The sequence below is a fragment of the Drosophila melanogaster genome, chromosome 3L, assembly GCF_000001215.4.
Source record: "Drosophila melanogaster chromosome 3L".
NCBI lineage: Eukaryota > Metazoa > Arthropoda > Insecta > Diptera > Drosophilidae > Drosophila > Drosophila melanogaster.
In genome coordinates, this window is record NT_037436.4 from 12003130 (window position 1) to 12016268 (window position 13139).

Consider the following 13139-nt stretch of genomic DNA (forward strand, 5'->3'; position numbering starts at 1 on the left):
ATGAAAGTTGGTGAGCGATGGCAACACTAGACTTTCAGCTGTTCGCTGACAGTCAAACAAATATATTTATTTCAATTTCACCGGTAGAAGTGGTAGCTTTGTGATTTTTTAACTTTAATGTTAAGTGTTAAAAGTTGATACAAAAATATAGATCATAATAATCAAGTAAGAAATGTTACTGGATTTGTGGTTTTTCTTTTTACGTCTGTCCCACTTTCCTTTTAACTTGACCCATTTGTTGTTGCAAATTCTTGAGGAATTGGCTCGCGTTATAAATAAACAAACAATTGAATCAACTGTTTTCTCAGTTTGTTTACGTTTATACCAATACAGTGCAAAACTAGTTTTTTCACACATGCCAAATTAAAAAAAGAAAGCAAATAAGATAAATAAAGCTCGCCGTCTGTCAACAATCGGCAATTATGTTTATACATACATACATACATGTACGTACATCGGTACATAACGACTGATCTCTCCAATTATTTTGGTTTCGTGGACCCTCAAAGAACGGATTTCTCCAGTTTCTTCAAAGGGTTAATAAACTTTTCGCACGTTTCGCATTTTTATGCTCAATCCGGTTACAAAATGCTGATAAAACCACTTGAACTACACGTTTCCGTACTGATAAGGGCTTTTCTTCTTATCTGACCTCTGGAATTCAATAGTTTACCTACAAGGAAGGAAACTTTCTAGATTGTGTTGCAAAAATGTCAAATTTATTTAGTTTCTATTTTATATTTAAATATTTACAAACCGATCCAACAAGAACGTTCCATTTAAACCTCCCCTTTATAGGCGTTTTTAGAAAATCATTCTAGTCGCTCTAATCGGTCTGATTATTTTAAGATACATTATATTCATTACTTATTTCACAATGCTACCTAATAGTTCACTAAACGCTGTTAAATTGTTGACTGTCGATTGTATAAATCGCATTATCATTGCTTTGTGGAACTAATAGCAATTCTAAACTCGCCATTCTTTCCACAAGCGATTGGCAATATTTGCCATTGTGGCGTTTGCAAATGACATAACAAACAAACAATTTCGCCATAATTATTGGCTCTAAATTGAAAAGAATAGTTTGTAAACAAAGCGAAATTCAATTAAAGTGCACATTGTATCTCGTGCCTTCGGTCGAGCAATTTGATCACGTTTTAGGCGACCCGAACCAATACTTTCAACTTCGCCAGTTGTTCAGCTAATTGAGGTGGTCGTGTGATCACTGATCAGGAATTCTTCGTTCACGCGATCGTTTTTCAGTCTCTGGCCAGCAACCGAACCGAATTGATCTTCCCCAGAGCTCTCCGTTCTTTCTAGAATTCTAGAAGAATTCGAACCGAAAAGAACTCGCATTTCGAATGGAACGCGCCCTTCAAAACGACAACAACATCAAAACATTTGTTTAAATACGTGAGTTTTCAACCAAATTCAACGAATTGCGGTTAGATAGACTTTTTGGATTAGATTGTTTTAATTTGGATGGAATGCAATATTGTTAGTGAAGTGGAATAGCTCTGAGAAGAGCGAAACGTGTAATTTTAATTATTTTTAAATGTGGTAACAATCATTCCATAAATAGGTTTAGATGAATGCAATACTATGCGAAGATTGAGACAACTTATTTGTAATGCTTATAATAGCTTTGATTGCCTTTGGATTCTTGCTAATTTCTTTTGGCATTTCTATTCACTTTCAGTTCAAAAAAATGTAAAATAACGCAAACCTGTTTTCGGTTAGCTTTGTTTAATTTATACCATCTAGTTTACTCACTGAGCCATTTGTAATTCTGGCAGCTATTCTTTTTTATTTACCATAAACTCGTATTTCTTCTATTGTTTTGAGTTCTACGACGTTTATTTATGACTTGCTTATTGGTGATAAATAAGTTGATGTCTTTCTATCTTTTCGTCTGTCACGCAGACGTCTCATAATCAAATGTATAATTATGCGAAATTGGAAAAGTCGTTGAACCTGCGATCTTCAATATATACGACGTAATTCTATTTTAATCTTGTTGAATATTTTCAATTCCCTTTTTTTGGTAATGAGCTGGGAAGTATGTTCTTATGGCTCCAATACATTACTCATTCTTTTTTTTTTTTTGTATTTATCCCACAGAAATAGAAGCCATGAGCCTGAGGAAGTGGGGATACCGCCTGCTGCCGGGTCTAAAGTGGCTGCACGGTTATACTGGCCAAGATGCAGTTGCGGATCTGATAGCCGGAGTGACGGTCGGCCTGACGGTGTTGCCCCAAGGACTGGCCTACGCTACGCTGGCGGGACTGGAGCCCCAATATGGTCTGTACTCCGCCTTTGTGGGCGGTATTATATACGCCATGCTGGGCAGCTGCCGGCAGGTGACCATTGGACCCACGGCTTTGCTCGCACTGATGACAAGCCGGCACACGGGATTTGGACTGGGATCGGGTCCAGCGTACGCGATACTTTTGTGCCTCATCTCTGGTGTTGTGGAGCTGGGTATGGCAGTGCTGAAACTGGGTGCCCTGGTGGACCTGATATCACTGCCAGTTACCGTGGGATTCACCTCGGCCACCGCCGTCATCATTGGCACCTCGCAGCTAAAGGGTTTGCTGGGACTGCGTGGTGGATCCGGGTCTGATTTCATCAATACCATGCGCTCCGTGTTCGGAAATCTACACAAAGTTAGAACTGGTGATTTTACCCTTGGTTTGACTTCCATTATAGTTTTGCTACTTCTGCGGGTAAGAGAGTCTAAAATATCCTAAGAAACTACTTTATAAACCCATTCAATTCCCTTAGAAACTAAAAGACGTTAAGCTGGATGGTCGAATCCGGAACTTGCGAACACAGCAGCTTGTAAGTGGTAGCATCTGGGTAATAGGCACCGGTCGGAATGCGCTGGTCGTACTGGTGACCAGTGTGCTGGCCTACAGCACATGTGAGCAGATGGAGAGCTGCCCGTTCATCCTTACTGGAAAGGTCAAAAGCGGTCTGCCCAACGTTTCACTGCCAAAGTTTGAGACCACCATACTGGACAGGAATGGCACTGAGATCAGACAGAACTTTGAACAGATGGTATGTGGGCACAAGTAGACTAATTAGCTTTTTTTTGTCACCGAATTAATTTATCATCAAGCCAGTCTGCCTTTTCGTTGCTTTGTTTAAGATACCTTTTTCTTGTTTTAAATTGTCGCTCGGCTTTAGAATAAATTAAAATGAGTTTATTTGTATTCCGCCCTCTCTGGATTTTGTTCCAATTTTATAAAGTTAATTGCACCTTTTTAATGTAGATAAAAATAGAAAGGAGAATTCCACGATCGACCAACTTCCTGATAACCGAAGAACTTAACTATAATGTTTTTAATCTTTTTTTCAGCTCTCGGAACTGGGCCCTTCCATGCTAATCCTACCCATTATAGCTGTGCTTGGAAATGTAGCCATTTCGAAAGCCTTTGGAGGAGCTGGACTGAGTCCGACGCGGGAACTGGTTGCACTTTCCATGAGCAACATTTGTGGCGCGTTCTGCAGCTCCATGCCGGTGACAGGATCCTTCTCGCGCAGCGCTGTTAACCACGCCAGTGGAGTAAGGACGCCGCTTGGAGGCTGCTACACAAGCGTGCTGGTTCTGTTGGCACTCGGCCTCCTGGCACCTTATTTCCAGTACATCCCGAAGGCTGCTCTCAGTGCGGTTATCATCTCGGCGGTGATATTCATGATTGAGTTCGAGGTCATTAAGCCGCTGTGGCGGTGCAGCCGGCGGGAGCTGCTTCCAGGTGCCATTACATTCGTAATGAGTCTGGCTGTGGGCGTCGAGATCGGTCTTCTGCTGGGCGTGAGTACCGATGTGGCGTTTCTGGTTTACCGAGCCGCTCGACCCGTACTGAGTGTCTCCAAACTGCAAACCACCAATGGCATCAATTATATTCTGATTCGCCCTAAGCACAGTTCACTGTACTTCCCGGCAGTCGAATGGGTTCGTTCGGGCATCTCAAAAGCTCTGACCATTCATGGAACCGCACCTGTGGTCTTGGATTGCGCCCACGTGCATGGTATGATTTACGATTTACTTTTTGCTATAGGTTTTTAAATGTGCTGTCTTCCAGAATTCGATTTTACGGCAGCTCGCGGAATGGGCTCATTGCAAAAGGAGCTCGCCAAGGCGAATGCACCTTTGTTTCTGATGAGTGCGGACAAGACTATTGGTGTGATCCTCAAGGAGTCGACTAATATTGATTTCCCCACGATAGACTGCCCCGATGATCTGGAATTCCTTTTGGAGCAAAGTGAGAGGAGTTTTTAGTAGAATATTCATTTACACGTATCATTAGCGCTACTAAAAATCTCACGCTTTTCGTTTCCTCCGCTTTCATCCACAGCTTGTTCCCATGTTTGATTACTCCCAAAACAACATGCCACATCTAGCACATTTCTATTTATTTATTTCCATGTAGTCTTCCCACTTTAAGCTCTTGGCGTAACTGAAACTTTGTTCTTCCAGCTGCCGACTACGTTCTGCATTTGCAGATTTCAGCACCGCTCGTCGAGTCCCGCTTGGTACATGGCGATAGTGGCGAACCAACTGAACTGAGTAAACTTAATGGAAAATCTTCGTAGATAAAAGAGAACTACCATTGTTAATTTTATATGTACTTAAGTATACGTTGGAACACACAACTTATTTATGGAAAGTTCACTCTCATGCTAGTATACAAATTAGCATTTAAAGCTCTCTAAACTTCCTATTTATTAATCTTAAATACGCCCACATTTCATTTCAAACTATTTCATTCCTATGTTTTATTCTCCCCCGAAATGTTTAAGCTTTAATTGTACATACACACACATATATATAAGTTCACATAATTGTTTTAAATTTTGTTCATAAATTTAAATACTCTTAAATGTGAAAATTTGTAATATATTCTGCAAACGTTAAAATGTTTCCCAGTTATTTCAACTCCCTTGCCGTTGTTCAACAATGTTTTATTTAAAAACAGCTCAAAACTATGCACTAATAAGTTAAAGAATGTTTTATAATCTTAGCCCAGAGTGCCCGAGCCTACCCCCAAAAGTCTGCATCGAATATCAAAATAATAATGTGTTTATTAAATCTTAAAAGAATTCGCATTTATTTAATATTCGTTATGGATAAGAACTGATGCCTATGCTAAATCAGAGTATAAAACTAATTTTTACATGCGCAGACACAATTAAAAAGAAAATTTAAAAACAAATTACAATGATAGTTTCAGTTGGTTTAAATTAAAAACATTCGAAGGCAATAAATAGCAAAAATTAAGGTCTAGGGTAGCTCTTAAGTAGGAATAGCGATTAATTCGAAGGGTATACGACGAGTACAACAATACACAACAATCGACATTTACAAATCGGTGATCTCATGATGAGATTCGTATGCGACGGATGCCCCGCCGCCGATATTCGACATCCTGCCGGTCTGATCCTCGCTGCTGATGCTGATCCGCGTGAGCAGCTCGGTCTGGATGCGCTTCAGCACCTCGACCACTTCGCAGAGCACACCGCTTTGGGCGGCCTGCTGCATCGCCTCATTGGCGTCCACAAGTGCTTCATTCAATGCACCAAGTTCCATGCGCGCCTTTGCCCTGGCGTAGTATCCTTCGTAGCTGTGCGGCTTCTGGGCAATCGCTTGCGTGGCCAAATCTATGGAGGCGTCAAGTTCCTGCGAATTACAGATATGGTTAGTCAAATATCCAGATGTCAACTCATATTTTTGGGTACTTACATTCAGTTTTCGCTTGCAGCGCGACAGATTCAGCAGAAGATTGGTCCGCAGCTGGGCGAAGATGGCATTCCTTTCGAGCAACTGCTCCAGTCCGGAGATCTTGCGTAGGGCATACTGATAGCGATGAGCAGCCTCCTGGAAGCGGTTTTTCCGGTACAGCACATTACCGTCCTCGAGCAGCTTGTTCAGTAGTATGACCAGAATCTCCGGCTTGCCCATGGCCATGCTCCAAGTGGTCGGTCCCAGTTTGGCCCCCTTGCGCAGGAACACCTGTACGGCCTGGATGTTACGGCAGGCAATGGCCCGATCCAGGGGACGCATTCCATGAACATCAATGTGTTCCAGATTGCCGCCCTGCTCCAGGATATAGATCACCAGGCTAGCGGCTCCCTGATAGGCTGCCAGATCCAGGGCTGTGCGTCCATTGTGATCCTCGTGGTGGCGATTACAGCCATGTTCTATGAGCGTCTTGGCCGCCGCCAAGTGGCCACGTAAACAGGCCCAGCTGAGTGCAGTGAATCCCTCGTGATCCTGAGCTTCTCGTTGCGCTCCCCGCGCCAGCAGCAGATCGACCAGCTCCAGGTGTCCCTCCTCCGCCGCAATCATTAGCGGCGTCTTGCGTGTCTGTCCCAATGGTTCATCCAACAGGGCACCACGTTGCAGCAGATGCTCCACCACACTCCAGTGACCCTCCTTGACAGCCAACCAAAGCGCCGAGTATCCCTGCCGATTTCTTGCATCGATCTGAGCGCCACGGGAGAGCAAGATTCCTACAACATCAATGCATCCGTGCCGTGCGGCGGCGGTTAGCGCCAGTTCACCACTGCTTGGCTCCATGCCATTCACGTCCAGGTCAAACTCGGTCTCATTGAGATCCAGAAGATCCTCAAGGATCTTGCAGTGCGCCTGTGCGGCAGCTCCAATGAGCGCCTGTTGCAAGGCAACCGATCTGGTGACATCTTGGGAGTGCGGTCGTGGTGACCAGTCGCAGGCGAGCAAGTACTTGACCACACTGAGGTGACCCATGCGGGCGGCATGAACTAGGGCACAGCGCTGCGTGATGTCCAACTGACCGAGGCTGCTGCCGGCGGCTACCAATGGACGCACTACGTCGCAGTGGCCACGCATGGCGGCCAGTATTAATGGAGTACAGCCCTGGCTGTTGGTCAGACCGACATCGGCACCGAATTCTAGGAGCAGGCTAACCATGGGAAGGATTCCCTCATGCGCAGCTATGCAAAGGATCGGAGCTCCACCCATGTAATCCGTGCGGTGATTCGGTGAAGCTCCTGCCAAGAGAACTAGTCGGGAAACCTTTAGGTTCGGACTGTAGACATTTCGCAGGGCGCCCAGCGAGGATGAAATGTTATCCGCCGCTCCCGCCAACCAATAAGATTGCAAATCCCGCGGAGAAAGCAGCGTCAGACTAGTTCCTCCGTATAAATGTGCTTTCAGCATGTGGTGACCCAGTTCCAATGTGAGCTGAGGTGACAATGGAGCCTGCAGTCGGGATAATCGGAAAGCGATTCCAGCATGACCCAAACGGGCGTCGCAGAGGAACTTGTTGGACTCCCCCTCATCCCTTCGCATGAGCCACTCCCTCAAGGAGCTATGAAAGAACATGTACGTGTTGTCCAACCTCTTGATTAAAAATCCATCCAGCAGCTTAAAGCGTTGCATGAAGTCCGGCCAGCTTAGTGCCTCCCGTCCGTGACTCAGTGCCTCCATACTGTAGTAGATCTCGTCCAGCGTCAGAGGATACAGAGCAGCCAGGCATATATTGAGGATCGGAGCAGCCTGCTCAAAGCTACGGGCGGTGGGAAAGCGCAGGTTGAAGTGCAGCAGAAAGATCTGAGCAAGAGAGACCGGCAGCACCTTGTAGCTGGATGACTTGATAACCAACTGGCCGCGTGCAATGAGATCCAGGATGAGCTTAGCGTACAGCATGGAGCCCCTGCTCAGGGACTGAAGATGGGACACGAACTTCGTCTGCGGCTGGCTGCCCGACTGCGAGTTCTGGCCTCCTCCGCCGCCGATGTTCATTCGAATTTCCGGACTATCTGCAAGCCGAGCGCCTATGTAATCAAGCATATCCTGCTGCAACGCCTGGCTGCTGGCCCAACTGTCCAGGGTAAGTTGTGTGTAGCTGGGTGCCTTCACCAGCTCCAACATCTGGGTCCTCACAGTGGCCACCAGCTTGAGCCAAGCTGGAAAATGTGGCGTAAGCTGTGCCAAGAAACTAGCAATGGTGTGACCATGATCGGGACGATGGTACTCCGCTTCGCACAAGGCATCCACCACGATGACGGCCACTTTGGCGGGTATCTTTCCCGCCCGGTGAAGGTGAGCCAGTGGTTCCAGTATAGCCAGCTTCATTACTCTCTCCGCATCCGCGATGCACTCTCGCACACTGAGAATGTCCTGAAGATGCGGCTCCGAGAGCAGGTAATCCCTGTAGGCGGTTAACTGCGGCGCCTGACACAGTTGGGCGGCCAGAGAATGCACGAAATCGGGCACCTGGCAGGTGAGATTGGCGTCCGCCTGGCAGAAGTGATAGCCAACCATGTGGGAGGCCAGTCCGCGCATGCGCTCACAGTGGGCGCCCAACTGTAGCTGACTGTATATGCCATCGGGATCATCCTGCATCTGCCGGCGGCCAAAGCAGGAGTACTCCACCAGCTGCAGACAAAACGCCGTCTTTCCAGTGCCCGGCTGTCCGTTAATGAGCACCACCCGTGTCTCGGTGCCAAGCAGGATGTTGGACAACTGCTGCACCAGCCACTGGCGACCCACATATGGTGGATCCGGTTCCTGCAGCGGCACCTCAAAGAACAGTGGCTTCAGGGCCAACTGCACAGCCGCCAAACTGGAGGCTGTCACCCTGGATCCCACTGCTGATGCCGCCGATGCGCTCGAACTGGATCCCTGCTGACCACGCGTCGATCTCCGTACATTTCCTTTGCGACTCTTGCTGGGCAATGCTTCGTAGACGTGCAGCATGGAGCAGCCAGCCTTGAACTTGCCGCACAGACTCAGTGCATCCTCCTTGACCCCATGACTGGTGGCCACCGACAGCTGACTGCCACTGAGCATTCCGGCTCCGCTGGCCAGCGTTTGCTCCGGACTGACATTCTGCGAGGAACCGCTCGTGGTGGTGCTGGCCGCTCCCACGCCGCTGCTGCTCGTGGTGCTGGTGGTGGAATGGGCCGAGATGGGTTCACAACCACTTCCGCTGCTGCTGCTGTTTCCATTGCTGCCGGGATCGTTGAGCAGCAGACCGAGACGGGCGTGGAGCTGATCCTTCTGCAGTTTCTCATTCAGGAAGGAGGAGTGGTGGTCAATAGCGTCGCTTCCTTTGAGAAGAAAGACAACGAAATAAATATTAGATGTGTGGAATTAGGAAATTATTTAAGTTGAAATACAAAACATGCAAAATCTTTAAAAGAGTTAGAACAAAAACTGGATTAATGATGATCGACAACGAGGATGCAGCGTGCAAACAGAAACGTCGAAATTATGAGGATGCACGTAAGAGGATCGGATCCATGCCTGCTAATTGATTCAGTCCCGCCTCGCTGGAATTGGAGGAGTTCACGCTCCACAGGGACTTGATCTTGCCAAAGACCAAAGAGGACAGATGACCCGCATAGACGGACGTTCCGGCCAAACTGAGCCTGTTCAGACGATTCTCGCTACTTGCTCCATGGCGGGCAGAGGTCTTCAGGTTGTGATTGCTCACGTTCTTCCTCCGCCTCCTAGTGACCGCCGAGTCCGAGCAGGTGGATGTGTTAAGGGCATTGGACTCCTTGCCCTCCGGCTGATTGTCGCGGTGATGATGCTGATGAGTATGATCTAGTGATAGATGCGCTGGGTGAGAATTTCTTTATCGAGATTGTTTTGTGCTCCTAAGCTTTTTATATAAATGAGGTGATCTTTAGATTATGGGAATGCCCATCCTTTCCAGGTCTGACATTGGCTTTTCCCACTGCTTTTCAAGCTTTTAGTGTCACCTTTTCAACCTGACCCACACTTGAACTTCATTCTAAACTTACCTCCCGACAGGATCGATGCTGTGTCAATGGGACAACCCCCATTGGAGGCAGTGCGTCGATGACCGCCGCCCACACCGCCAGCTCCTCCTACACCACCGCCGACTCCCGATCCACCGCCACTTCCTCCAGTGAGGGCACTGCGCAGATTCTTGTGGTTAAAGAACCGCCTACGCGTCGGCGGTGTGGCGAAGGCCGGTGGTGCGGCACTCAGTTCGCTGTAGGCTGCCGCATGGATGTTGTGGCTCATGCTGCTGCTGCGACTATGGCCACTGATGCCGTTGGCCATCAACTGCTTGGCCGCGGCGGCAGCACCTCCTCCTCCTCCGCCGAGCTGGTGATGCACATCCACTGTGACCGTTTGCGTGGTGCCGGTGGTAAATCCATTGCCATTGGTAGACAGTGCCGCCGCCCGGGGCAGTTTGCCATTGCTCGCATAGCGATGGTGGTAATCTGGCGACTGCGACTCCTGGCGGTGCTGCTGCAAGAAAGTAAATGTATGCCAATAGAGTTCAGACTTATCAACGATGAAAGTTAATATGCAGAGAAAATATTATGTTGGGGTTGCTTTGCAATCAATTGCCTAAGAGTATTTAATTCTGTATTAGACTGATAAACTGTAAAATTTGTAATAATGTGTATGGCTTTTCTCTCTGTGCACATTTCGAACGGCGTTCGTCAAAGTTGATCAGACCCCAAAGCAAAGGCGTTAGTTTTCATTGGTCACATGTGTGGGCCATCCCAAGATGAAAGCGTTCAAATGGCCACAGATTTAGAGCCAACGAGGTGCTGCTCCTAGGCACAAAAACCCCTCCTCGTTGTGGACCTATGCCAAGGAATTGTCAGACTTATCAAGTGGATAGCATTACCACCCGATCCAGACATAATTATCATGTCAAGATCAGCCTGGATTGGTGCGCACACTTTGAAAAATTTCCATTGGGGAGTGCACTTGAAGAAATTATGCTATTAACCTGATAGAAAGCCTGAAGCAAAATACCCAAATTTGCTGTGAAAATTGTGAAATGAAAGTTCAAAAGGGGCAAACAAAAGATTGCTTGAGAGTTTACGCATATTTTTTCTCAGTGCAGCTCCGCCTTTTGAAGCCTACTTGCTGTCCAGCTTGTGAACGTTGTCCTCCGATCGTGTCGGGACTCAAACCAAAACCAATTTCATTCACATGCGCCACAAAGGCACCTCCATCGAGGTCTTAGTCATCGTCTAGTCTCTGGCTCCTTTTGGATCGGGGGGTTTCGTCTTAATGAACTGCAAATCATTTTCTGTCTGCGTTGGTTTTCGCCTCCGATATACTTTGTTTTTTTTTTTTTCGGGTAGGCCGAGAGACTGGACATGGCACAGAAATGTTCAGAAACGTGATTTCCAGGCCGGAATGGGTAGCAGAAACAGAAACAGAACCTGAGAACCAGTTTCTGGGTTCTGTGTGGGATAATAAGATGAATTTGGTATTGCATGCCTCCGCCAGACGGAGACTAAGACGAAGACGGAGTCGGAGGCCATTAATTGACGGGCAGGTGGCTGGGACCCAGGGACGAGCTTTGGACTTTGGAGCCAGCCAAACGGACCAAAAGGGTCTGCAATCGATGGTTAGGATATTAATTGAAAGCAAAGAATCTCAAGGGATCGAACTTTTCTCAGATCATCGATTAGAGGTTTAACAAACTTGCTGAAATTATGGTTTGGTTAGCAAAAAAGAGTGCCGATTTTGGTGCTTTTCAATTTGGGCCGCTAGATGATTGTGATTTGGACAAGTCACCTAACTGACAAGTTGGAACGCCCGCGGATGTCTGAGTGCTCTGGTTCTCTTCCTCCAGCGGATATGTGGATGTCTGCAAGTTCTTGATCTTTCAGTCACGACTACGAGTCGCCCACTTCCGCTGGGGGATCCAGTCTGCCCACTGTCAACCGTCTGACAACTTCCATAAGCCTTTTACTGCTTTTTTTTTTATTATGCACAGAAAAGAAGATGTTGAAAACGTATAAATAATTTAAATAAAATTTAAATTTGAATATTAAAAATGTATTGTTTGCAAGTCAGCTTTAACCCATTTTGAATGACGATTTCTTCAGTGATGTGCCATCCATTTCAGTGACAATCTCTCTAGACTCTCCTTTTGTGGATATCTCTGATCGGCAGGCTTCAATCTGAGATCTTCAAGCCATCGGGATCAGCTGGGGAATTCCGTGGCGCTGATCTGCTATCCATCGATCTGCGGATCTATTGATCCGTGGGCTAAGTTCCGCCTCTATCTCATCGTAATTAAGCTGCGGTTCGTTTTGGTCCATTTCGATGCGCTTCACTCAAACCCAACCCAACAAAATCCAATCCAATCGAATCCAATCCGAGACCAAGACCATGTCCCCATCCAACCCCTCCTTTCTTTCTTTCACCGGTGTGGTGGAAAGGCTTTCTTTAAACTAGTTCGTCGTGGGGTCTGGGATCTCTTATCGCTTCCCGCGGCGGCGTTTTAATTGGCCCCATCACTTTGATTAAGTTGTAGCCGGCGCACGAGCTGTGCTTTGGAAAATAATTAACAAATTATGCCTGCCATATATGGGTGCCGTGGAAAATTTGAAAATTGAAAAAGAAAAAACACACATCTCTAGAGGAGATTTTCACTTTTTCCCGCTCGGCAATTTGTCCACTGTGCAGAGGAGTTGCCATGGTGGCTACCGTGAAAAAAGCAACATAAAATTTGCACTGCTGGATGGAGATGATCGCAGTTGGTGAGATGGAAACAGGATGCCATTAAATAGTGCAATTTGTTTGGGAAACACAGGTCAATGGCCATTACAAGGTATGCGATCATAATGTTATTAGACATGCTTACATTACTACTTAAACTTGATAGGCATGCTTCTGATATCATAACAAATTGGTAAGATATTTTTAGGTTTTTTTTTGTGCTTTAAAGGTCAATTTAAATCTAGCGGAATTGCTCAATATATATTATGTACCAAGTTCAATTTAAATTTTTGCCTAATTACAATCGTGAGAACACACCAACATTTCGTTTTTTTTTTTTTTTTGAAGAAACAAATCATGCTGGAAAACTTATGAACTGTCAACCGTTTTGGCTGAACTTTGGCCGCTCCCAGTGGCTTAAACAAATGAGCAGAACGGGCCAATTGACCGACCCACTACTAGCCAGAAACCATATCGCGTTATGGAGTGAAACCGCCAATACCGAACCGGATCGAAATGGCTGGAACCCCAGGGGGAGTCCCATTGAGGCGCAGGTGTAATAATGCCAGCTGCCACAGAGCCGGGCCAGAAAAAGGCAGTAATTGTAATATGACAAACCCGCATTAATTTGCTCGCA

General features: G+C 46.6%; 2 protein-coding genes across 13 annotated transcripts in view; one reads left to right on the forward strand and one right to left on the reverse strand.

The window, feature by feature from the left end:
• Positions 1-25: 25 nt before the first annotated feature.
• Positions 26-4922, forward strand: CG6928 (uncharacterized protein). Of its 4 annotated transcripts, none has more exons than NM_001274806.1 (6): positions 26-165; positions 2125-2729; positions 2788-3063; positions 3365-4037; positions 4092-4271; positions 4365-4922. In NM_001274806.1, exons 2-6 carry the CDS (start codon positions 2136-2138, stop codon positions 4379-4381), a joined length of 1740 nt encoding a protein of 579 aa, NP_001261735.1. In that variant the 5' UTR covers positions 26-165; positions 2125-2135; the 3' UTR covers positions 4382-4922. The 4 variants fall into 4 exon arrangements, with proteins under 4 accessions (NP_001261735.1, NP_648539.1, NP_001261734.1 ...); NM_140282.3 differs by having other exon boundaries at positions 4487-4922; NM_001274805.1 differs by lacking the exon at positions 26-165 and adding an exon at positions 1264-1416.
• Positions 4923-5095: 173 nt separating this feature from the next.
• rols (rolling pebbles) overlaps positions 5096-13139 on the reverse strand; it is a 56635-nt gene continuing 48591 nt past the window's right edge. For 3 of the 9 annotated variants that reach the window (NM_168487.2, NM_168489.2, NM_168490.2), the window contains exons 5-8: positions 9802-10279; positions 9299-9601; positions 5750-9102; positions 5096-5686 (exon numbers count right to left, since the gene is read on the reverse strand). In NM_168487.2, the coding sequence (NP_729778.1) occupies positions 5369-5686; positions 5750-9102; positions 9299-9601; positions 9802-10279 (4452 nt within the window). In that variant the 3' untranslated portion in view covers positions 5096-5368. The remainder of the gene's footprint in view (positions 5687-5749; positions 9103-9298; positions 9602-9801; positions 10280-13139) is intronic. The other 6 variants (NM_001274808.1, NM_168488.2, NM_140285.3 and 3 more) reach the window with 3 other exon arrangements.

Excerpts from the sequence above, each read along its gene's own strand:
- CG6928 (NM_140282.3), top strand. The coding sequence starts at position 2,136 with ATGAGCCTGAGGAAGTGGGGATACCGCCTGCTGCCGGGTCTAAAGTGG. Across the intron at positions 2,730-2,787 it reads TAGTTTTGCTACTTCTGCGG|AAACTAAAAGACGTTAAGCT; the intron begins GTAAGAGAGTCT and ends CAATTCCCTTAG. Across the intron at positions 3,064-3,364 it reads GACAGAACTTTGAACAGATG|CTCTCGGAACTGGGCCCTTC; the intron begins GTATGTGGGCAC and ends TCTTTTTTTCAG.